This window comes from Anopheles gambiae, chromosome 3 (genome assembly GCF_943734735.2).
Source record: "Anopheles gambiae chromosome 3, idAnoGambNW_F1_1, whole genome shotgun sequence".
Lineage (NCBI taxonomy): Eukaryota > Metazoa > Arthropoda > Insecta > Diptera > Culicidae > Anopheles > Anopheles gambiae.
Window position 1 is genome coordinate 41,304,503 of NC_064602.1, and position 26,738 is coordinate 41,331,240.

Genomic DNA, 26,738 nt, shown 5'->3' on the forward strand with positions numbered 1-26,738 from the left:
GCACGACTTCAAAACATATCCGTTATGGGATCAAGCCCCGTATGGACCGTACACGTATGGGTATTCAATAACTCATTAAAAGCAAAGAATGTAGGCCTTGCTACATTGTCGAGCAGGTAATTGGAGCGGAAGAAGGATGGAGAAAACAATTTGCTAGTGATCGGAAGGTTGCTTGCCTAACTCGAAGCCGCTCGAGACCTCGGGACACCACGAGGCCGCTTAGTTTGTGTAGTGGTTAATCCGCCTTCGCTTAAAGATATATTATTCAGCCTAGTGGTTCAATATGTGCTATGTGGCTCTTACCATCGTAAATAAATATCTCATCTTTATTACTTTGAGATCTAGGCCGAATGGACAAAACAAAGTAAGAAAACGTTGTGACACTTGGCTGAATTCGTAAAAATAATATGAAAACATCCATCATCTTCTTGTCATCATCGTTTCAATAAATAAAAATTATTTGGACCGATGTGGATGTAGACATCAGATTTCAATATGTTGACTTCAAATAATGCAATCGAGTAATCAACTCAATACTAATAAAACGTGACAAACCAGCAATACGTTTTGCCAGACACTCTTAGCAATAAGTCGTAAGAAATTTACCAATTTCGATCGCTCTCTAGTCACTAACACCAACACCCATCTATGGACTGTTTCCTTCATATCGCCCACTATCAATTGTGTTGTGCCCACTGATAGGCATTAGGGACCACTTTAGGAATTATTGTATAAAAGTGTTTTGAAAGAGAACAAACCTAATTGGGCGTCACCAGCTCGTATTCGTATTGAGTTCTGCAAAAGTTGTAATTTACTCAGATTTTTCTTCCATTGATATATTGTGGAAAAATGTACAATAATCCATCATATATTGTTCCAATTAAGTAATAATGAATAAATCTTATCTCTTATCTAAATAAAAAAAAACACAGTTTCACGCTCCGGTAACTTTTCTCCGAGCAAAAGATGTACGCAAATTTTCGCTTGTTCCACCCCAAAACCTACCCATAAACTGTTACGCGTGCTACTCTGTGTGTGTGTTTTTGCGATTTGCGAAATAAATTGATTATTAATTACGAAACTTTGGCGCTATAAATATGCATGTACTATTTGGGCATAATTTATGAAAATGATTTTCACAAGCGTGAAATAGATTTATCGTATCGGGATGTGGGTGGTGATACACAAATGCTCAAACGAAAGGAAAAATAGAAAACAACTCGGAAGGGAGCGCGCGAACAAAACAGCGTACAAAAGTAAGCATGATGAAGCGCACATACACACAGCCAACATAAGCGCAAAATACGCTCAAAATAAAATGATTTTAGGCGGAAAAAGTTGAACTGTAGTCCCTCGCTCCATCTGCGTTATGGAGGCACGATAGGGAGGGCGCCAATCAAGCGGATAGGAAATCATATACAGCCTCTTGTGCAGAGGCATCGGTAAGAAACTCATTCAAACAGCGCTTGATTTCTGTTTGCTTCGGCGTGGGAAAATAATTTCCTAACAGACAGGGACCAATAAAGTGAAAAGAATGTAAAAGTGCTAGCGAAAGTCCTCTTTGCCTTGCTCCCGGGGCAAAGATTAATGTAGCATCAAATCCGTTTGCGATTCAACAAATCGTCCTTTCGCCTCCGGCACGGGCTTCGTCCGCAATTTCGGCGACGGGTGTTGTGGTTGGAAAAATGGCAACGCAATGGCGTTTATTATATGCGTGCATTCAGGCAGTTCCCCCGTTTCAAACGCAGAAGAAGTGTTTGAGAGCGACGCACTGAAAACAAATTAACCAAACGCTCCATTAATTTGGCGCCACCGTGGTGTGTCGTGATTAAGTTTTGATTAGCCGCAGAATGCGAAGAGATTCAGCTGTGGGGTGTTTTGGTTTTCTTTGGTATACCATTTTAAAGCAGCGTTTCAAGTTCGTTTCGAAGCGTTGCCAGCACGTTAGGAGTGGTATGTGTGTGCGAGAGGCTGTGTAGGGCCCTGACGCACAACTGTACTTTTTTTTCTTCCCGGCGTAGAGCCAAATATTTGTTTTGCGGTGGATGCGACTGTCGCTGGGGAGTAATTTTACGAAATTGATTTGTGGTATTCTATGAAAAGTTACTCCATTAGCAGCGTAAAAGTACTACACGCGAAAGCCAACAAACCTGTTGGGTATTGTAAGCAGGAGGATGGTGAGGGTGTGTCGTTCCGGTATGTTGACTGCTAAAACTTTGCACCCGCGCTTGGTTTCCCTCCATCTGCTTCTTTTGGGTTGAAACTGCCACCAACATGCCAGAAACATTGCTGTTAGCCCAATCAAAGCCAGCAAAAAGAGCCACACATGACCCTGGAATTGAGTTTTAAAGTGCGGAAAAAGTGTAGCATGGAAATGGCGGATGTGTGGCATGTTGCGGTACAGAACATAAAAATCTGTTCACCGCAATCCACACGCCCTCTGCGACAGTGCAGTGGGAGCGACATTTGGATCTGGCCGCGTTAGAGCAAATAAAATGATACCTCGAAATAGAAGCGATTTTTCTCGTGCACAACATATGGCAAGGCGAACGCGGCTACCCTCTCGAGGTAGCATATAAAGTGACAAAACAATGGTAACGGGTGGTTGGTCGTTTTGTTCTGTTCGTTCCACCTAAAACATGCCACATAACAGTTATAAAGGGCACGGAAGCAACTTCAATTCGATGTATTTTCCACCAAAAGATGACACTTTTACGCTGCAGACCGGTCATGGTGAATGAAGGAAGGCAAACCATTCTTCCAGTTGTTTATCGCGCAGTAGCAAACAGCCGTAGACGACAGGCACACCCGAACTGTGCTCGAGTCGTTGCGACTGTTTTGTGGTAAAGTAACAAAAAAAAACAATATCAATGATGAAGATGAATTTTTGCACTAACGTCTAGGGACAGATACACCGCTACGGGGTTTCGTCAGTTTGTTGATAATGCACTCCATATATCGTAAATAATGTGTTATTGCAACATTCGAGATCACTTTAGTATAATTTAATGTACTCAGTAATGATGTCTGGAGAATAGATGGATAATGGATAGCGGAGAGATGTGTTGTCCGTCAAAGCGATCTTTATTATTTTTTCTTCCTTTGAAATGGGGAATAAACAATGCGCATACCCAATTCTATGTTCCATGTTATTGAATTATTAACTTACTTTCGACAATGTTTAGCGTATAAGCATCGATTAGGTAAATATTTGTTGTCCTAATTGTCGAAGAATAAATCCATCAATTGAATCATTTAAAAAGACAATGAATTGTTTCCATTTCCTAAGATGATCTAATCGATTTGGTACGAGTTCAAAGTATGCCAATATTGTGGAGCATCGACGGAGATGCTGAGCAAATAATTTCAAAAATCCACTTAAAATATGCATAACTTAAACGCACATAGTTACCGACCACAAAGTATCAAAAGAAACATGCGAAATTGTATGTACGAACAAACACGGGTTTTATAACATTTTCATCAGATTGTTTGTCAGCAGCTTCTTGGTCGTCAACATCATGGTTAAGCCAAATTTCATTGAAACAACCGGCAAGTACCACACCAAATGAAATAACCACAACTTTACCATTGTTACTAGCAACATAAAGCTACTAATTGGACTGATGTTGCAGCATACAGTGCAATGGTTTTTCGCATTTGGGCTAGTTTGTAGATATTGCAATATTCACAGCACTACCACCGCCCTAATTTTAATCTCCAACGTACCACAGTGGCTACATTGTAGGTTTTAATATTGCAGACCTTTTTGGCAGAATTGCATACGAATGCGTTGCAGCAATGTACCATTTCTCGTTTCGCTTTGAAAAATGCATCCGACCAGAAATTCATCAAAACCTTGAGGACGGAGCAAAAAATCAAGGCAAACCCCACTCAGACTGCTGATATGGCAAATGTCACTGAACTAACCAGCGGTGAAGGTGATCCATTAACCTTCCATCGCAACACATACCGGTACACACTTGCCTTGCCCCTTTCCGCAACTTGCATCCCTTGATGAATGCAGCAGCATATTATAAACACCTGTGGTCGGGCGACGTTACACAGCACAGCCAAATCGTCCAGCTCCCGGACGACACACTGGATCACTTGGTGCAGAAAACAAAGATCCATTACCACCTTCTCCATGTGTGGGTGTATGTGTGTGTATGGATCACAACAACGGGGTTACCTTTTAGGTCGAGAAAATATTCCATCCCTTGTCAGGTGGGTCCTGCGTACTGTGGCTAACTTCGCTGAAGGGTGTGGTGATTATGGTGATGAGAAGTATTTTATCTTTCCATCACAGCGAAAGTTGCACTGGCGTCAGACTTCTGGTCCGTGCAGGGTACTGCTGAAGAATGTGTCCTGCCATGCAATGTAAAGTATATGCAACACGACAACCATCACTATTCCTTCCGTCCTTACCTTGGACATGCTTGTACACCATAGACAAGCAGCTACTCAGTGAAACGAGCAAATAAGCAAAAGGGCAGTGCAAAAAATATCTAACCTTTCCCTCGTTTCAATCGCAGGCAACTTTCTGAACGTAAAATGCACAACAAAAAAGCTTATTACAAAATTGCAATTTTCCGTACAGTATTTCGAGCAGCGAAATATTATGGGATGGATGACGGCGAAGCATCCTGTTCATTACCAATACGCTCAATCGGAGTATTCTAAGAAGTGCAGCACGGAGATCTACTTTTTTAAGTTCACTGTTAAACCCATGCCGCTGGGCACGTTGGAAAATTGTCTGCCAATCCAGGATTCGCGATTCCAGCTGGAATTACGGTCTAATGACTCGAAACCTTCTGGGCTGTATCATAAGCCCACCCGGACAGTCCCATTGATGGGATGGCAGTGGATAGTCGCCAAGTGGGATTATCTACGCCGCCGTCGAAAATTCTACTTATTACACCCTTCCAATGGTCAAAGGGGATGCATCATGGGGATGGGCAGTGACGGTACCTCTCCAGACACGCATTCACAGTTGAAGGCGCAGTACAATGCATCGGCACGAGCGATCGCTATCCATGATCCTACCACATCCAGGGTTTCAACCTGCTCCCGCCTAATGCAATCTAATAATAATCCATTCGATGCACTTTTGTCACGACTTCGGTATGTGTATGTGTTTGTGTGTGTGTGGGTTTGTGCTGTGTAGGAAAATTTGCATATAAATTACATTTTCATAAATTAATACGAAATCGGGCGACATAGATATTCCGGAAGCTATAATCTATTTATCTCTTGCAGCTTTGGCCGGAAAATGGAAAACTGCATCTGAAACAAGTGAGAGCAAGAGAGATAGAGAGAAATAGAGAGATATAGAGTGAGAGAAATGGGGCAAAGGGAATGAGCAATAGAAGGTGTTAGCTAGGAAGCGCAAAAGCTAGCAGCCAACTCCGGTGAGAGAGAAGTCGTTGATGAGGACGACTTTGCTGCTGCGATAATGTGGGATTGTTCCTTCCAGCTGTATGGGAAGAGTTCCTCTCTCCATAGGGGATGTGCATGTTTCAGCACACGTGGAGGTAGGGCCCAGTTGGGAACGCAAATTCTTTGAAGTCATACTCACACGACCCGTACCCGAAAGTGTTAATTTTGTGTGGCACAGAAAAAGCCACCGAACGGCAACGTCGCTATGAAAATGAGTGGATTTTTTGTTAGCTCAAGAATAAATAAAACTGACACTAACCTGCTCGTGTCTGTCTCGCTGGAAGCTTTCCTATGGGCTGCCTTTTGCATGTAATTCGGAACACAATGGAAGGAAATTTTGAAACAAAATTTTAGCTTCCATTTATCGGACAAAGTTTCAGTGTGCGGTGCTACCATTAATGCGACAGGCGGTGGCCACGTTTTGCATTTGCGCAAGCATTGAATAAGAATTGCTGTCCCGTGATATCTTTCGCTCTCTAATTGGGAATCGTGTAGCTGAGGCGCAGAATGTAAGCTAATGAGCCCTGCTTGTTTCACTGAGGATTGTTTTTTTTGTGTGGTGTTTTTACTCTCATTTCATTTTCTCGGCGAGACACGCAGCACTCGGGAACGGAACAAATGGAATTTTCCTGCTAGGGAAAATAATTATTTGGCATAGTTAAGCGGCTTACAAAAGCTCGGATATGAATGGTGCACACATACACATATACATTTTGCTTGCCCGGTCCAGTTCGGTGAATTGGATTTGCTACGGATATTATAGAAATACTCAGTGCTGCGCGATAGAAATGATTCAGCCAAAGACATAACAGGTGTCGTAATCCGATTTAATAAAGGTTCAATTCGCTCCAGTTACTAAAATGAACATAGAACTAACGTCAGTTTACTAGCACTTTGTTTTAGATTTATAAACCTTTATATTTATTCTGCAAATAAATTCCAGTTAGATCTGGCTTAAGGATTGCACCTTGCGAGAGCATTCGGTGCATCGTTAGTGTAATCTTTCGGTGTGCAAGTACAGGCGTGAATGAGTTTACTAAAGACAGCAGCGTTCCAATCATAAGCAAAAAACAAATAATGTAATCGGGCCTTGACTTTCCCAGTAGCTTAGCAAGGAGTGGAACGTCTCTCGAGCAGCGAAGCAGAAGATGCTGAAGATAATGGCATTAAAAATGATTGGCCATTTTGCCAGCAAAACGATATTTTATTATAATAAAGGACAAAATTATGCGATAAATTGTGCGAGTTGTGCCGGTGCCACGCTTTATGTTGCTTACCGGTATGACACTAGCCTCCTTGCTTACGGTAGAAAGAAACACAAGAGAAACGAAAAAGTGTGACAATGTAAGCGTGTACAGCACCTAACGCGTGCCCTCTGTGCATGTTGATGGTGTTCGTTGTGTGTGTGTGTGTGTGTGTGTGTGTGTGTGTGTGTGTGTGTGTGTGTGTGTGTGTGTGTGTGTGTGTGTGTGTGTGTGTGTGTTTGTAGGATGATGGCCAGTTCGATGATAGATTATACTTTCAGTTCCGCAAACTGGGTCATCTGTGATTATGCGGCGAACCGTGTTGAGAGTGAGGAAGCATAATGTGTACCGAGGAAAGTATGATCATGCTAGCTCGAAGCGGTAAGGCCGAAGGTATGGTTGATGTAGAGCTTTTAACGAGTCTCTGCTCGTCTAGACGTGTACTCGCAGCTTAACACAGGATGCTGTGACTAGTGGATAGAAGCACCGGAGGCGATTTGTGTATGATATCGACCCATCGATGTGTGCGCCCCGTCGTCTCGGGGACAGAACATGAACCGCGGACATTTTTGCCGCAAGCAACCTTTCTTGTCTTTAGTGAAGATGCAGAGCTTGTAAGAAACTGAGCTTGAAATTTAACCTCCCAGCAGTGTGTGCAGAAATCATGTTAACTGAACGGATGATTACTTAACTTGTTTATCTGTATCATTTTGTAACACAGGCAAACGTGCGTTGCATCGTTCGACGGTTGAGATTGGATCTGCTGGAAGGAGTAGCAACACCAGCAGTAGAAGCATGCGACGGTTCGCTGACGTAGCAAAATGAAGACAAAGTTTGATGCAGCGAGCAGAGCACTCGTTGCAACACTCGGGAAAAGTGGAATCGTTGCAAATTGTTGGCAGAAAAGCCATTACTAAATAGCGCCAATGCTTTATCTGCCGCAGCAGCGGGACTCTTTACTCCCATTTCGTTACGTTCGTTAGTGTCTCGCTGGGCCGCACGGGAGTAGCGTAATTTAATTTCTTTCTTCTTCGTACCCTTGTACCCGAAGGTGTATCATCTTGGGACGAGAGTAAAAATAAAGAGCGCTCTTTCGCACGGTAGTGAAAAGGTTTATCGCCCACTGGGGAGAAAGCATCTTCGTCGGTCCAACGATTGCCATGATTGATAGTAAATGGCTAGAGTCGCGCGGAATGGGTCACTAAAACGCAATGAAATGATCGATTTTAAAAGGGGGATGTGCTGCGGTCGGAGCTACGGAAGAGAAGGGAAGCTGCTTGGAGCAGAACCATTCTCAGCGCAACCAGGAAGCTACGTTTCAAAGACTGGAGGCGAAAAAGTTACGTCTTTGTTTCAATTGAACGTCAGCGCGGTGGGCGCATTGGATGTAACGACGTTCCCGAGGGCGGGAAAGATGATTGAGAGGGAAGCGGAGGAAACAGTTTTCTTAAAGCGGCGATTAAAAGCTTCAAACACTTTTGATGGCAGTTTTAATAGGATCAAATTGTTTGGAATGTGCCGGGCAGCAGCAGCGGTATTATCGCGTGCCGTTTGGTGATTGCAAAAGTTTTCGGTTTTATACACAATCGTGCACAAGGGCGTATGATGTGTGTGGTAGTGTGTTGAGGAATATAGATATTATTATTATTTGGAAGATAGCCACGAGAGCGAAGGGAATGTGTTTGTGTGATCATGAAACGTTCATAAAACAAAAACGGTTGCCAAAGTTTATGCTTTAATGTATTTATGGTGCGCTGTTCGGTGGGGAAGCAGTTTTGGGGGCCTAGATAGATGGATGCTTTGCTGTGTGTGTGCTGGTTGAGCAATATTTCAGTGTTACCGTGACAAGGTGGCGAGATTGAAAGATTGATCATATTTAATGCTTCACTGGTCTTCAAAATTATAAAGGGAAAGAAAAGGAAACCAACCCCGTAGCCCTTGCATTGACCTTCAGCATTTATTTTTGCAAAAAAGACATAAATAGTACTATTTCGTAGTGGATCAGGCACATGAATTGTTCATTGTTTCGAATTGTGGCACTCTTTGAATGAATTAATGTTTAGGATTGAAGAATAATTCATAACCTAATAAATATTAATAAAAATAAAATGTGACGCAATAAATATTGTCATAACAATTGGTTGTGAAGACTAACGTAAACTTTCGTCGACCTTAATTCTAAACGATTCATCGCACGAGGAATGCTAATGTATCCCTCATAATATGATTCACATGCATTCATTTATTGTGTGTTGTGATCTTTTCCCAACGTTAAGAGTAAACAGAGGAACAATTATTCCTTCCTAACTTTACTACTTCCAACCAGGTTTAGCAATCCTTTGAAGCAGGATAATTCGTGACCCCTTCATACTGCACGCTTGTGTTTCTATTTTAACTCGCCATCGTAAAATATACTCGTTCGCTGATCTGCATACGTGTTTTATTGTCCTTTTTGCCCCGACAGTCGTAGAACAATGGATAGCAGTAACATTATGCACACGGTTTGTCCCTGCACATGCATAAAACGTGGCGAAACGCATAAAAATAATTGCGAGTAATTTCACATTTTAGTATCATCGTTGTGCGGCGGTACACAATGTCAGCGATTCCACGAACCACCGGTAACAACACAACAGGGATGACGGTTGCCGGTGGCATGAATAAATGGATTGCTATCATTACTGTTCCCAACCGTCGGCCCGCTGCACGCAAGTAGCACAGAAGTTGTCTCGGGTTCATTTTTCGCTACCTCGTCTACGTCTGTTCGTCCTTCGTTCTTTCTGCCCAATTTCCTTCCAGCAAATAATGTGATTGGAAAGTCTTCGTTTTGGTCGCGTGTATGGCAAAGATTATGAATGTGCAGCTTTGTCTTATTATTCACCTCACAACCGGTACGCCGCTGGAATGCGGCAAACAATTTGCATACTACCTTCTTTACTAGCGGCAGGGTACAGGTTTGGGTACATTTGTGTGCTTTGCACCACAGCATGAAAGGATAGCAGGCAAAACACATCCAAACCAAGATGGCACGGAATCGGTACGGTGCACAAAATTTAAAATTTATGTCGAACATCATCAAATTAATGCTCATTTTGCTTCACATTCTTCATTTCTTTCACAGCACGCCTACATGGCTGACTACTGCTGACGTACAGTGACTTTACTGCTTTGCTAACATTTTGTTTTTCTCGTTTTTCCGTTTCATCCTGCGGTCTGTCTGCGGCTTGGTGATGTTTTCCCGTGCCGCAAAACAAAAACAATAAAAAAAACATGCTCAATATTCACCGTTCCACATAATCATCATCGGTTGAATCGCATTGGTATTGGACATTCACACACCCGTGCAGAACAACGGCGCCCAGCAACTTGCATCGGAAGCGACGGTTTACATACAATTAGAGGATGTAAACGACGAAATACCGCTGTTTACCGAACGTGAACAGGAAACCGTCCTCGAGGGCGAACCGATCGGTACGAAGGTGACACAGGTGAATGCAATCGATAAGGACGGTACCTTCCCGAACAATCAGGTGAGTTGAGGCTGCTACAAGAATTGATGGGTACAGTATGAATTTAAAAGTGACATCGGATCGAATGGAAGGGAGAAATGAGATTTTTTATGGGGGATTGTTTGGTTTAGCAATTGTTTCTACTTGGGTGTGCCTCTCATTGTTGTCAAGAATGCATTCCATGGTGCATCTGTTTCGCAATAGCTTTCTATTCCTAGCGTCTAAATAAAAGATGGAAATATTAACGTACGGGAAACAACATTGTACACATGTGTGCCTGTTATAAAAAAAAAACCACGAGAAAAGGATTTGGAATTGAATAATCTATACCATTCTTTCGCGTTTTCTTCGGCACACAAAATACTCTTTTCAGAAAAAGCAATAAAAACCATTCTTAATCTACATCGTGCTTAGCGGGGTTTAATCCGTTTCAAAGCTCCAAATACATACAAAAAATATTGAAAAACAAATATAGCAAATCTTGCTTATTTTTGAGAAATATTTTAGCGACCAAACAAACAGTGGTGGCCCATTCGCGAAACTCTTTTACATTTCTCAACCGCAACAACGGGCTGGCCCCGTCTTCCCGCCGGTAGCCAGCCGGCTTACATCGGGAGCGTGGTCGGCGCGACATCGGCTTAGCATGCGGTTGGCTCAACCTCTCGCCAGTTTTCCCGAACGACGACGGAGAAAAGTCTTTTATCGCAAATAACTTTCCATTTGATTATTTAATCTTGAATTCCGCTTCGCTGTTAGAGGGTAGCGGTGGGAGCTATGCGGTAAGGAATGGCGGGGGTAGGTTTGGGGCTGTTTCCGGAAACGCCCTGGTTGTCTTTTCATGGTTTTATATTGCTGCGGTGGTGATGGTCGTTCTGGTGGTAGCGACCATCGAAAAGAGTTCGGCAAAATGGATGTTGTTTCATGATAATGCAAGCGACGAATTCGATCCGAGATTCCGAGAAGTGCCAATTCGTGCTTGTTTTTCTGTCGAACTCCTCTTGTACACGGTGTGTGTGTGTATGTGTGTGTTCCCTATAAAGCTGAAGGGGTTGTTTTGGAAAGATGGTAGGAGCTGTTCAACATTTTTTTCTTTGCTTTTCCGACTGCATTAAGCCGACTTCTTGTAGGCCGTTCGAATGGGCGGGCGTGTTTATGAACTGTGTACAACGCAACTCGACATTTGTGAGTTGGCTCGACCAGAACATAGGCGCGCATACACACGCACATAGACAGACGCACGCACGCTGTATATACCCTTTCTCCGGTGCTGTTCGACTGACCGCACAGGCTTAATCGGCCGCCAGTAAGGCTGACCCCCAAACCCCCATCACCGCCACCATCGCCACCAACATCATCCCTGTCAGTTTCGATCCTTTTTCGAAGCTTTGGCTTTTCCATTTCACCGGTCATTCACTTTTTGCCCCCCAATAAGGATTATGAAATATTCATTTTCTCTGGAGCCGCTTTTCCGGTGTGCCGATCTTGCGTGAGGGTTGCGTGAAACGAGAAAACGGGAGTAGCACTCCCGGACATTAACTTGTTTCAACCACGAAAACCAAAAGATGATCTGATAAACCCGTGCTGTGGGTGTAGGCAAAGTTGTTTAGGTGCGTAAGATGGGATTTTCGAAGAGTATCCAATGTTTGGTAGCAAGATTTTCTTCCAGAGTAGAGTGGATTTTTTGCTTTTTTGGAAATATTTTGCCCAAGAGGTACAAGGAAGTAGCCATATGTGGCCGGATGTGTGAAGTGTCCATACGTGCCTTCGCTAACTTTCGGCGCATATTCATTTCACGAAAGTACCGTTCGTACATTTGTGATCGAAATCGATTATTGAATACGGGTCTACTGTTGAATATCGTTGCATTTTTCGTAACGGTAAGGATAGCTTATTAGGCATAATGCCAGTTATTGACACTGACGTGCTGGATTGAATTATTGGTTATTTATATTTTATTCTACTGACTGTGATAATTTGAAACCGAACAGGAACACTGGCGGGTTGAAAAAAATATGACTAAGGGTTTAGCATCAAATTCCAAATTATGTTGAATTTGAAGTGGTTTTAAACTTACAAATCACAGCGCCTTTACAAAGAAAGATTTAGAGAGATTGTTTCACGTTTGTGATTTACCTTAAGTAACAAAACAAGTTTGTTTCCTTTTTTGCTCGAGTTTAATATCGTTATGGAGCTTCCTTTCCTACAAACCCGTGCACCAACGCCGGTAGTCTATTATCGTTAGACTGAAGTGCCCACCACCAATCAACAAGGTGCTAATGAACTCTTGGCATTTGGCCATTGAGCGGGATGTAAGGGGTTTTGAACCCTCAGCGTGTTGTTACACACTTCAGATGATTAGATTTCCTACCCAGACCACGGCTCCGGCACAAGAGTAATGTGCTTTTCGTGTGAATTAAGATGCAAAAGTTGTCGATTGAAAATTTTTAATTGCACCCTCGAGGATCGCTTTTGGTAATTATTGCAAACGATCCGACACCGTCGCCATGAAACCGCTCGGTAAAGCGGTAAAGCTCACTAGTGAGGCGTTTTAACATCGGCTGATCTTTGGTCGGAGGTTCGGGCATCGGCGGCATACCGAGCTCGAGGACCCTAAGGGATTCAATTATAAAAAGGTTCGATGTTTTCTAATTAGAATGAAGCTAAAAGTTGTGCACGGTCGGTCGGTGGAGGCAAACGAAAGATCGTAATGAGAGCGAGATTACTGCCCCGAAAGCGTCGTACTCGTGTTATGTTTGGTGTAACTTTTTTTTGCATAGCAGAGGTTTGTAAGTGCAGTTGAAAACCATTTCTCGGAAGGTTCGTTACGGATGGGAAGCTATGAAGTGAATTCACTGCGCTTCTCCAGCACTCATCGAAAATGGGCTCTCCTTCCGTGCCATTGCGTTCGATCGATGCTGTGTAATTACGGGCAGGGAGTAGTGGCGCTTAATGCACACTTCTGGGCGAAAAGAAGACACAGCCTGTGCCGCCGAATGCACCACCGATTAATGTTAATTGCTCTCGATGCGCTGTGCTCGTGAGTGTGTGTGTGTATGTCTCTCGTGGGTATTTCATGCATTTTTGTGTTTAATTGCAGGTATACTACTACATCGTCGATTCGCCTCGAAACGAGGGCAAGGATTTCTTCGAAATCAACCTGCAGAGCGGCGAAATATTCACCAAAGTTGTGTTCGATCGTGAGAAGCAGGGTGCCTACGCTCTGGAAGTCGAAGCACGTGACGGAGCACCATCCGCCCGGCCTAATAGCAATCAGCAGCCCAATTCAGGTAAGTCGCTTGACGTACACATCGCATGGTTTGTATTTTTCTTTTTGCCATTTGTTTCGTCGTCCCGCTCTATCGGTTTTTGGTGATTGGGTGCCACATTTTTGGCGCTCCCGACGCTACGCTGCTACGATGCTGAATTGATTATTGACGCTACGGGCGTAGCTTATACCAACCATTCTGCAAAGGGCAAGTAGCCGGGGTTTTTTTGGCAACCTTTTACTCGTTGATTCCAAACAAAAATGTTCGCTACAGGGTAAGTTATGTGTGAGAGTTTTTTTTTTTGTTATACGAAATATTTACACGTTTCACGACGAATTGCGTTGTGCTTACCTTACGTCATAGGCACGTGCTATATAAATGATGATAGCAACCGACATTCCAGCATACGCACGTGCTCTAAGATATTTGTTGTAAAAATAGGGTCTGCAATGGCAAACGGATTAAGCGCCAACCAACTTCCGTACAGCGTATAGTGTAGAGGAAACACGATCGAAACAAAGAGTACGGTTAAATGGAAGAAACCAAAAAACAAAACTGCATTACACGATGGTTGATTCGTCGCCCGCCACAATGCACACAAAATTAACGCTGCGGAAATAGGGAAAAGCAATTAGCGATCCCTTTTTAATATTCATTACTTGTAAATTAATAACTTTGGCGTTTTTGGGCAGGGCAACGATCGTCCGGTAGCGCAACCATCATCTCGGTGTGGCGCGTGCAACAGTCGTGAAAATAAAATTTAAAATGGCATAAAATGAGGACAAATTCTAGGCCCCTTTTTTACGCGGATGAGCGGACACCTTTTTAACTCTTTCTTTAGCAACGCACGGGTGGAGGGGGAGGGGGGGAATTGGTTTTTTTTGTTTCTATTAAGACATGCTCCAAAAAGTTGTGAATGTAAATCGGACACAAAAAAGCAATACGCTAAGCTGCGAAAAAGATTTCCTCCGCCCAGTTCTATAGTATGCAGACCGGGTTTCGTTACGCTTATGCGGGGAGCAATATTGCGCTGTGACAAAAATGCGTGCTAAACATTGACGCGTGCGCTTCCGGAATGCGAGAGCTGCTCTGATGTGCCTTTCGGCTATGGAAAAGGGTCGCCTTAAAGGGTGCTTCGATGTTATTAACCCGTTTTATTGGCGGGGCTTTAATTAATTTTTTTTTCGGTATGATTTTTGAGAACCATTTCTGGGTTTGTTAAAGATGATTATTAAATTTCTACTGCCAGCCTACGATGTATTCGGGCAGAGCAGTTCTTGGAAGCAATTAAACAACATGGTTTAGTACTACACTAAATCAAGGACGATAAATTATGATTGATGTGGTTTTAGTGTCGTTGATAGCGTTCTAGCATGCAGCATCGCTCTGTCAACGTTACGAGCAAATTCATTTCCATCTATCGTTGATCAAGCCTCCGCTGTTCGAACCGCTTCGGGCCCGAAGTAGTACTAGACTCGCTAATCCCACAGGGCAAGGGTGAACAACATAAGGGGAACAGCAAATCCCATCACCTAACCGGACACGGGCAGGTAGGGTGAAGTAAGTTTGCCGCCTATCTGCCACTGCGAACTGAGTAAACCTCAAATGAAATGGATTTTTCAATGGGAGCATTCGCACATTGACCCAAGAGAGAGTGGCAATCGGCTTGTGGTTTTGTCGGTGGGTTTAGTACACCGTCGCACTTTCGCACCTTCGACCCATAAAAGGCCCATTAAATGGTAGGTTAAATTGCGAACTTCGGTCAATCATTAAATCCCTATCAGTGTCCAGTACGGTCGCAAGCACCTGGTACGATGTGATGATTGAAATTAGTTTTTTTTTTTAAACCTTCGAAAGCTTGCGTGTCTACCGCATGCTTCCATCTACGAGATTGAGGACAAAAATCCTCTTACAGATTCCAGCAATGGAACGAAAAGGGTTGAAGGTACCTTAGCATTTCTTTCGTCGAGGTTTTCATCTTTTTTTTGTATAAAGCTAGAAGCAGTTTCGAATGGGCGACTTATATTCGGAGCAGTAAGTTGAGAAGCGACGGCATTACCAAAAACCACCAATGCTGGACCGGAAATGGATTTTGAGGTGAGGTGTGTCGTCCGGTTAAGTTTGTGGTTGGAAATAGCCTACCAAAACCGGATTTGGAATGGGTTATGAACAGCCAATAACTTTTAAAATAAACTCCACCACACACCTACGCTGTTCAGGCCAAAACCCGTACATTTGTCCATTTGTTGCCCGCAGGCACACTCAGTTGGTGTGGAAATGGGGCTACTGGATTGATCGTACACGTAGTACCGGACACGGATCCAAATTGTGTGGTCCGTCTGCCGGGAGCCTAGTGGCCTCTTTAATTTAATTCGGAACTTTTATGTCACATCGCACTGCCAAGTTTATGTGAGGATAAGGTGGTCGTCTGTGGCGGTAAACGAGAAACAAGTTCCCGGCTGGCTTAAAGTAATGCCGAGCGCTGGCAAGAGTATTGCTGCCTAGCGACACACGAAGAGCTTGATTCATCCAACAAGGGATACACACACGGGGCTTGCAGTCATGTGCCGCCCAGCACAAGGCTCTTGTGTCTGTGTGTGAGTGCGTGTGTATTCATCCCCAGAAGGCAAACATTCAAAATCAAATTCCACATACATGCATGCATGCAACGAGCGGGATAGTGGTGAAAGCGAGCCAGCAGTGTCAGCATGGATGGAAAGTGCGTTTGAGGAAGCTTGCTAACCTCTCTGCCTTCTGCCCGCGTTGCAGCATATGTGCGTGTGGCTTAAGGGGGATGATAATGTTTAACATGTTTATTACTATCGTTCCCGTGCGAGCATACGGCGGCGAACGTTGCATTAGGAGGGCAGCTTGCTGTGGTTGCTTGCTGTAGCGACGAATGTTTGTTTTATTCATAAATGGCAAAGGTTCGCACTGTTAATTCAGGCGGATTTATGAGCAAGTGTTCTGATTGCATGTACCACACACGCACACAAGCAAGCAGGGACGGTGTAGCAGCTGTATATGGTTCACAGGAACCTCTTATATCACGCCAAAACAAAAGAGAGACGCTTGCGTGTTGAAAGAAAGAAGGTGCCATGTTTTATTGCGTACATCTTCTTGCTGCGGAGGCGACGCTTCGGTTGATACTGGTGAAGATTTCCGCAAGTCCTTAAAACCTGCCTGAGTATGTTCGTTTGTCCTTTGCTGCAAAGATAACGCACACTTCGCATATGAACGCCTTTCACCTTTTGAAGTTTACTATGGTTCAGCAACAAAGCTTTGCCTGACCCGAGCACGGCCGACCCGAGCCGTGGCTTATTGTGTTCGACTCCTATTCGTCAGAGCTGTGGCAGCGTTTAAACTTTTCTTCTTGCGAAGCACAGTGCGGGCTCTGACCCGTACTCAGAGCTGGAGGTTCAAGGTAGAAGGCGTTCGCTATAGTCGAACGAAATCTCTTGCTCTCTTTGCATAAAACTGACCACTCTAAGAGGGTCAACCCCCCACTGCATAGCATAAAACTCTAAAAATGAAGTTATGGCTTATGTCTCACCGCCTTCCGTTCATGACCCGCAACGACTGGATGCGTTCGGGTTTCTGTTTCGTGTGTTCCTTTTTCTAGAGATGATTTTTTCCCGGTCGAGCTGAACGCAGAGCAACAGTGGCTTTTGTGGCTCTTTGAATCATTCCACAGGGAGCGTGTATGTGTGTGCTTTTGTAGATTAGGCATGAAAAAGTGTAGCTCGTTCGGTGCCGGCCCCTACCTCTACTAACATCGCATTGTGGCCACAACCCTTCATTGTGACTCAGTGTGTACGGGGCGTGCGAGATAACACGCACACACACACACAGCTTTCCAATGCACGGATGAGTGCGGAGTCACATTTTATATTTATTCTAACTTCATGTGAAATAATAAAACTTTCCTACCGTATGCATACAAATCCGTTCCCATCAGAGCAAACGTGCATATAGAAAACTGCATCCATGCACACACATTGCAAAGAGTGGAAAGGTCCCGGTGCGACCCCGTGCCACGAAAGGACAAAGTTTTGTTCCGGGTTTTCAACCGAATCATATTGAAATCGACGATCGTTCGTTGCGGGGTATGGGTTGGTCTGTCTCGGATATTCGGCCCGTGTTACCTTTCCCTCCTGCATCACTTCCCATTTATGGCTTTGTCTTTAACCCGTTACCCGCCCCTGGGCGGTCGGTAGTTGCCCGGTGCATAAATTATTATGATTAGGATTTTGAGGTTGGGGTTTTTATTTGTGTCGGAATGTTGTTTCCATTACCGTTACCTTTTGGGGCTGTGCGCTGTGTGTCCTATCGTTTGTGCGAGGATGCGGAAAGCGCAGTTTCGATATGATATGCATACACCCGTCACCACCGCGTCGGACACAGCCGTCGTGACCCGGGACGGATTTCAATTTGTGGCTAAATAAATCAATTTTGTCCCGTGACAGGTACACATTCTACCCAGCAGTAGTAGTAGTAGTAGCAGTACTAGTAGTGCCACTGTACCATGTTTGACGCGACATAGGCTAGATATTGTTGTGATGAATTTTAGCGATTTATGAGAAAGCCGCCCCGGTAAATGGAGTTTTGGTTCATTTGGTTGCCATGAAAATGTGGCTAGAGTGGGTGGATATTGCGTTTTCATCAACTGTGAGGTTTGTTTTTGATGAGAAAATAGGACTGGAGGATCACCAGTCGTAGAGTGGTTGTGTTTGGTTGAAATGTTTTGACTGTGGTATTAATGAAACAGGCAATATATTTTTTTAGAATTAAAAACTGTAGAAACATTGGAACAGGCTTTCCAACAGGGCAGAAATAGTGGAATAGTTGTAGAGCGTAATTTTAAACTGCAAAAGTGCAACTCCCCATTACTCTCAGTCTCAATTATCGTTGCACATTTCAAATATATTTACGGCGTCATCTTCAGTTGCAAGATGATGAACTAGAACGGTTGTTCCCATATTCGCCTGTTCGACCATAAGTTTGTCAGCCTTTCTTTCCGACCCTCATCATCTCTGCCACATGACAAACGAGCGACACAATTTAATGGTGCATTTCTTCCTCTCTCAATGACACTGGAGAGACTCTGTTATCAAGTCTAGTGGTGTACGTTCAAACTAACCACACGTGGATGGAACTGGCAACAGTGCAATGCAATTGTGGCCATGGCAATGTTGTCGTAAAACAACTGCCCGTTGGTGGTAAATACATTACTCGCTGACAGTTAATTATACCATCTTTCTTTCTCTCGAGAGCATTTCGTCGAAAAGAAATCGCTTTTCCCCGTAGCATAACTGGAAGCACCATCCCTTTTCTAGATGGGTTTGTGGGACATACGGTCGCGAGCAAATCGTTTTACGTACTTATCACTTTGACGGGGACAATCTGTGTGTGGTGCGAAAATGATGCTGTTGCAGTCTGCTCTTCCGTGTGAGGTCCAACTTCAACCAGGGCATCATTGTCGGTTGATTGGGTTTTTGGTGGAAAGAATTATACGAATAAGCTTCAGTGAGGTTGGTATGTACTCTTGGGTATGTGCACAACGTATTGAGGCATTCGAGTGGAGCATCCTTTTTTTTTGTTGTTGCTCCCACTGCTGTCAGATTGGGTAAAGAGACTCACCTTGTTCGCACCGGTGATTGCCCTGGTTGTGTGCAGTATCCAAAGGAATGCTCCTTTCGCTTAAGATGTGATGTTCATATTTTTACTGTATCACTCGCTTGCTTCTTGTCTGTCTTAGGAGTATCCAATTCTTACCAGGCGGTCGAATGCCCCTTATGGTACGAACTCTAACGTCCTACTACTTCCATCCTCTGCTCATACTCAACATTGCGCTGCGCAAATACAACGCCATCCCAGCACGCACAGCGGCAACAGCAGCAGTACGGTGGTGTGCTAGACCGCTTTGTGGCTCAAAGCAGCAGGAAGTGAAGCAGCAAAATAAATTTACATTTATATTAAAAACAAATATCTGTCGTGTTGTTTCGTGCAGATGGGGGTTTTCGTTCGTTGTTTTTTTATGTGGTTGTGTGTGTATGTGTTTGTAGCCACTCTTTTAATGCATCCTTTCGCTGTGCACAAGAAACGCGAATGATGATAGTAGTGCATCCTTTTCGCTGGTACGCTCGGAAATGATACTGTAAGGTGGCCCTGATAGCTTTCCAACAATTCGCTCGCGCACCATAGTGCTTTTGGTGGATGGGGTATGTTTCACTTCAATTTTCCCGTAATCATCAAGGCATGGAGGTCTTCCGCCGCACCGACCGTGCACCGACGCCAAATGTAAGACGCATCGGACAGTACCGTCACCATGTTTGATGACTTGATGACGACGGACAGCACGGCGTGTTTGCCGAACGGCTGGCACAATCAACAAGCAGCTAATGGTTGACCAGCAATCATGCGCTTGATGCACTGCCGCTAGAATCCCATCATCCCGCCTTAGATGCAAATGCGTGCACGTAAACTTGTCTCCCCTTTCACTCGGCCGACTGTCCCTCCGGTCGAACCGCGCGCAACGTGAGCGGGAAGAAGTTGATTATCTTAATTATTATTTGTGATATTATTTCAGTCCCTGCAGGATGCGCGCGCGCGCGCCCGTACCGTCCGCTGTTATTCCACGCGGACCAAAAACGTGCCCGAATGGTGGGCACGGAACAATCGCATAATAATAAGCGACACAAATAGCAAAAGGTTGGATTAGCTTCGCGTCATGAAAAATTCCCACTGTTACCGTTACGGAATTAAGCTGCACGATGATTTATGGTAGCGATGCATCAGAGCTGTTTTTTTTTAAACTCATGATGCATTGTTCTGTTGTTGTAAACTGATTTTTTCGAGCAATGGACCATACCGCGCGGTATCCTAATGAGATTTTAGTCGTCGACTTCGGCGAAGGCTGAAGCGATCGGAATTGCATTAGTCATACTATCCGGAAATGTTAAAATTTCATTGCAGAAAAGCTTTGTTTTGTTCTCCAATCCATCCAGCCACATCCTATGGGCAAAAATAGGCACACTTCCGTTTCGCAACATTCTGGAACAGAAATTGGGTAATTGAATTCTTGTCGTGTGTTTTTCGTTTTAATGTGGCTCACGTTTACGAAATCATCCTGATACCGTTTACGACACACCGACACCGATTGGCTCTGTGTGCAGTGCCCGCTTTTCAGACGAGTGGATGGTTATCCACCAGCCAGGAAAGTGACACGCCATCATGAGCAGGAATCAATGCGCAAAACGAAAGAACGCGTTGAAGACCTGTCGTCGGAAATTTGATAGTCCGGACGCTTTGGGAACAGCATTTCGTGGAAGGAAGATTGAATTGATTTTGGTTTTAGATTTTTTCCCCTCAGGATGACGTGTTGTTGTGGTGGACCTCTGTTACCGCGGGAAGAAGTCTTCCAATTCCGAGTCTCTGGCATGACAAAGATGTCAATGTTAAGCTCGACGTTGCTTGAAGACAGTAATGTCAAACACACAGCGCCCACAGTAGTCTTTCACAATTTGCGACGAATTGATCATGAATTATAGATATGTTCTTATCGGAAGCACTCGCTTATACGTCTACTTCAAGTCTACGTCATGTTCTGAAATGTTTATACTTACGTTCGACCTTACAAAACTTCATGCTCGACTCTAAATTTCTCTCGCTTGGTCCTGTAAAATTGATAGCAAATAGAAAAAAAGTGTCTGATATAGGAACTTGCTACTCGGGTTGAGTTTATGGTATGCAGGATAAGGATAACGCGTCGAGTACGCATGCAGTTTCTGTCCTTCATTCAATGGTACCGAAACAAAGAACGAGCTACGGGACGAAATGCATTCGATGACGACTGTGTAAAACAATGTCATGTGCTCTTGAACACATATGGTGCCATCGGCATTCCTTTTGCAATCATTTCCCATTTTAGAAGTTGGGATACGCCACACGTCGGAGCTTCCAATGCTAGCAACGAATTGCGTTTTCTTCCGCTACTTCAGCGCTGTATTCTTTACACCTTTCAATGAAATGAAAAGATTGCTTAGGGCAATGTAAGTAAAGCGTGATAAGATACACGAAAAAGTGTGCAACACAGTAACGTTCTTGGAAGCAAAAGAATTTCTTTTACCAGCGTTTTACTTTGGTGCATGATGAAGAAAGTGTTACTTCTTGTGTAGTTTTGCAAAGGGAAAGGGTATCGCACGAATAGTCAAGGTTTTGTGTGTTTTTTTTATCTTCTCCGTTTTGGTTACAGATGTAGAGAACTGGCATTTCCTTCCCACGACCCCGGTCCGTTGACCGTGTGTCTTTCTCTTGAGCTACGGGCGCGATGAAAGTGAGCGACAGCAGTTTGCTCGGAACGACTGAATTCAAATTCAATTTGCGTTGTGATATTGCCGGAATCTTCCAGTGCCACACAGTACAGCCACTGTTGTCCTTTGGGATGCCAGCGTTTTCGACTGGTTCTCGTGTCGGGCTACGTTTTTTTCTTCTCTCAGTTTGTCGCCTTCTTTTATCTCTATCTTGATTTTTCTCTTTTCCCCATTCCCCATTGAGATGGGACAACGTATGGGTCACTGCTGAAAATAGCGATGGCATCCCATGTCGTGGGCGATTCTGTTGCTGTCGCTTCTGGTACTGGTTAGTGCCAGTTCCGTTTCACACCTTGCGGTACCTCGTGTGTTCTCTTTATGCTCTATGTATATGTGTGTGTGTGTTTCAAGTGGCACTGGGCTGCTAGGACTCCATCTCCTGGGACGTGGAAACGGTATTTGGCACATTCTCACCACAAGCACTGGCAGGTTTTGGGAAAGTGCAAATCCCGGCTTTTCAAACCCAATTCCGTTGTTGAAGCTGAAAAAAATCATCCCCACTACCACTGCGACTTCAAGTGTCCTGTTCTGAATTGTAAAGTTGCAACACCTAGGGAACAAAAAAACGGACGGAAACAGTTGGTTGAAATTGAAATAGAAAAGAATTAAGTCAAACCGTACGAACAAGGAAAACTGGGAGAGCTGAGATACTGGTAGGAAATAAAAGACATTCTAAGAAGTTGGCCCGAGACAACCGTAGGACATCCCCCAATTGGTCGACACGTTGGCACAACCTTCCCCCGGTACAGCTGTAACATTGTTTGAGGAAGGTGATTGTGCCATAACCTACTGCCTACTGCCACTTGTGCTTCTAGAGCCTGCGGGGAAATGAAGTGTACCGAATCCAGTTTGTTTTCAAGAAAACTTCGTTGCTAATACTTGTCTAACACTATGACCGCCGTTTGGAATCAACCGGTACGAAAGTTTCTGTGACGTGCAGTCTCCGAAGAGGTACCGAAGTGTTCACTATTCCCATGCCCGCAGACGGCCTATGGAACCCAGTACAAGAGAACAATGGCGCGTCTGTATTGAGTCAATCAGTTTTCGTCATAGGGCTCTCTCAAGCCTTTCATGTAACATGTAAATCAAACACCTTGGAGCACTTTGCATCCTGTTATGTTCCGATCGGTCGGAGATGTGTTTGTCTTGTGCTTCGGAGGGAAAACTGTTCTAGCTTTCGTTTTTCTGTTTCTGCTTTTGTATAGCTTGAGGGTGAAATCTCCTAGTTGGAGTCTGGCTTTTGCATTGTAGTATATACAAGCGTTATTTGCAAAGTAGATAATAAAATAAATGACTACGAGAAAAAACGGACGCTATCCAAGCATCTACGGACGAAATCATACATTCAGTAGCTGCTTTTCTTCCACACACACTCGCATACACCTGTATAGGCACTCCGTTAGGTTAGTACATGATTCTACCAAAGACAAGAGAAATATTCGTGACATATGTGTGGTTGTGTGTAATACCTATCTACTTTGTTTGTCTGTTTTTATTTCTTTTTCTTTCCCTACATGGACGAGTCGTATTTTGAGAAAACAAAGACAAAGTGGATAGCGATTGCTGGCCGAATGTATGTGTGTAACAATCCTCCCGGCTCCAATGGGTTATAAAACTGTAAAGAATTTAATTTTACCTCATCTGGTTTACCTTCTGGTGCAGTAAACTGTGTTCAATAACAAAGGAAAAGAGTTTTTTTGCTTGGATGCTTGTAGCAAAGGTAGGAAACGTGCATTGGTGGAACCGAGACACGAAATTCCCATGGCAGACATAATTTGACGCTAAAAGCTTGGCCGACGGTTGGAAAACAAGTGACAGTTGGGGCCATCGAATCGAATTATTTGCCGTATTTTGTCTACCTGTCCGGGACTCCCTACTGAAATGCCACTCGGACAGACAGTTGAAATGGATCGTTGTCGGTCGGGGTTGTTTGGGTGGTTGACGATGATATTGGAATCTGGTCTGTTTTATTCTGAGCTGTCAGCAATGATGGCATTTTGTGAAATAATGAATCTAACCAGTTTTATGGGCACGGTACGGGTATGTTGAATAAGTTTTCATACTTTGCGCTTAGATAGATGCATGTTTAATCTGTAAATACATAAAGGAAGTATTGCAGTACTGTAAATTCCCATAAATCCTTATTATTTCTGAAATATTATCCTACTACAGGAAATGAGTTGATCAGCTATAACCTCTCTCTTTCTGCCTTTTGTTCTCTTCAACACTTCACTGTTGAAGCACCAATTTGATGTAACAGTTGGCAATGTCGCTTTAAAGAGTTCCCTTTCAGCCAACTGATTGGCATTGATCGATAAGGCAAACATATGCACATATATTTTGTAACATACTCTTCTCACATGCCCCCCCCCCTCTTTATGCTGTATGTAAATTGTTGTTGCATGCAAAGTGCAACTGTTTATAGGATGCATTACAGTAATAAAGGGAAATCACCCACATGGGTGTTGTGAGATTTTTACCCTAATCAGCACTTCATCGACACGCCATTGACACCGATGTAGGAAAGTCATTCACGTATTTTTGTATGTGTGCTTTTATCCTTCGCAAAAGCATCATCATTCATTTCCGTACAATAAATCGATTCCATTGATTCGGCATTCGGGGAAAACAAAAATATACATGTATTGTTGCCGAATGAAACGATTACTTGGAGAAGCTGGGCAAGCATGGTATTCCGTTCCATTCTCCTTTATTTCGTAACGTATTATTAACGTAACATTAACACCATCATCATCACCGATGCAGGCACGTTTCACTCTTTACCCATGAGAGGAAAAAAAAACAACTCCCAAGTAACAATCATACTTCTCCCTTTCACTGGCGTCATTCTCTTCTTAATGGAGGCGCCCGGTACTTCACACCGATGCCGACTTCATTACGAAGCGCAGTCGCTCACAATCGTTCCCCACAAATGGTTTGGTACCGATGCTATGAAAGGAAATAAAGACTCCTTTTATCTGAGCTGTACAATTGTGGGGTTGTGTATGTTTTTTTTTTCGTTGGCTGTATTTTTATGATTGAATTAAATTGCGCTCGCGCATTTCGGAAGGCTTTCAGTTTTATGGCTGCCTCAAGATGCCTGCGGCCGGAAGTGAAACCATCTCCTAGTGGGGTTCCCAGCCCTCCCCATAGTGGGTATGGAAATGTAAAGTGATATTGTTTTAATGGGTACTTGTGACTTAATGCATTATCCCTGAAGAGCTTCCAGACGGTAGGTGGTGGTCGCGCACTTCCTTTTCCCGCGTTTTGTTGACGGCAGTTTGACAGATAGAAATCGACTTTTATGTGAAATTTTGACTGTTTGAGTTGAACCAACAAGAAAAATTGACTGTTTTTCGGTGGAAACTGCCGCCGGTTGCTGCTGATGGTTGTTGATGTTTTTTTTTTACTTTAAAGGACGTGACGTATGCAGGGTATCCTTTATACAATAAGGTTGTAGCTGCTCAATAGGAGCAGTCCTTGCATGATTTACGCCTCGCCACTGGTGTGTCGCGAGCGGTAAATCGATGGCAGTTTAGGTAAATTATTTCACTTTCCCGGAATGGTTGGAATTTATGCTTCCGCCACATCTCAAGCTCGTGCCATTTCCGGTCAAATGGGCATGCAGTAGATGTAGGAGCGGAGTGAGTCGGGCTCGACGTGCTAGGCAATTCGAGAGAATCTCATTTGCCGGCCGTGCCGTGCTTATGACCCCGTTGCCAGTTTCAAATTTCCTTCGAAATGCCGTACGCCAGGTGCATCGTGCCGCTGCTGCTGCTGCTTATCGGAGTGACATGATCTGATTAGAATCAACAGTGCAGCCCGGAAAGTGTTGGGTGAGTTTTGTGTATGTGTCGGCCACTGAAGAATGGCCTGTGCTGTGACTGCTGTGGCGGTGGGCCCTAGTGAGGTACACCGGTGTTTGTGATGCACGTTTATGGCAAAAGATAAATCCCTGCGTAGTTGCCTCAAAGATAAGCAGCTTTACTGCGGAAACGTGGGAAAATTTATTCGACTGATGTCCGTGGAATCGAATGGCAAACGGATTGTGGAAAAGTGAGTTTAGAGGTGCAGCAGCAGAAACAGCAGCAGTAGCGGTAGCACCACCATCATTTGCTCAAAATTATAACCGCGCCACCCGTAATGATGCTGCCGACATTTCCGATCGCTGTGACACCTGATCTATTCCTGTTTTGGGTGGAGATCATTTCGGTGTGATTAGCGTGAATTGGCTCGGTCATTTTAATTGCAAACACTGATTGCCGGGCAATATAGCTGCGAATGGCAAACAGGGAAACGAAACTCCGTCGCTGGTAGATGAATTATGATCGATTCTGTGATTAGTGTTTTCGGTGCGCTCCGACTGTTACTGCGATTATGGTTCCGGCCGATTGTGGCTTGCAGCACTCTACCCGATTGGCAATTATTTTAGAATTCAATATCGGTTTCACGTTTTATTCACAATCGAGGACTATAAAATTAGGCTCTCTTCATCATTAGGTTTTCTCGAAAAACGAAATCAACCTGCACTCAATGATCCACTTAAATGCGCATTTCAACAGCCCCTTGTTTGTCGTATAGAGCAAACAAATAGCGCGCTAAACCAATTATTCGCTATCGGAACTCGGCTCTTAGTATTGTATTGGCTTTGCGCGATTTCCTCCTGACGCGCTCGTCGTCAACCGGAACTAACGACTTTCCGCAGGATTGGAACGGAGAATTAACACACACACACACACACACACACACACTTACACAGAAAAAACACGACACAAAAACCCCAACTATGCCCACTCATCTGCCGGACGCAATACTAATAAGTTCTCTTCGTCGCTTTTCCACACTGTTCGTTTCCTAGTTTCGTGTTGAAAAATTGTTCACAGCACGAGAGCAACGTACTGTAGTAAT

General features: G+C 44.0%; 1 protein-coding gene across 17 annotated transcripts in view; it reads left to right on the forward strand.

The window, feature by feature from the left end:
- Positions 1 to 26,738, forward strand: part of LOC1279132 (neural-cadherin) — a 253,380-nt gene that overhangs the window by 92,876 nt on the left and 133,766 nt on the right. For all 17 annotated transcript variants that reach the window (XM_061661989.1, XM_061661987.1, XM_061661984.1 and 14 more), the window contains exons 11-12: positions 10,031 to 10,213; positions 13,290 to 13,479. In XM_061661989.1, coding sequence (XP_061517973.1) covers positions 10,031 to 10,213; positions 13,290 to 13,479 — 373 coding nt within the window. The remainder of the gene's footprint in view (positions 1 to 10,030; positions 10,214 to 13,289; positions 13,480 to 26,738) is intronic.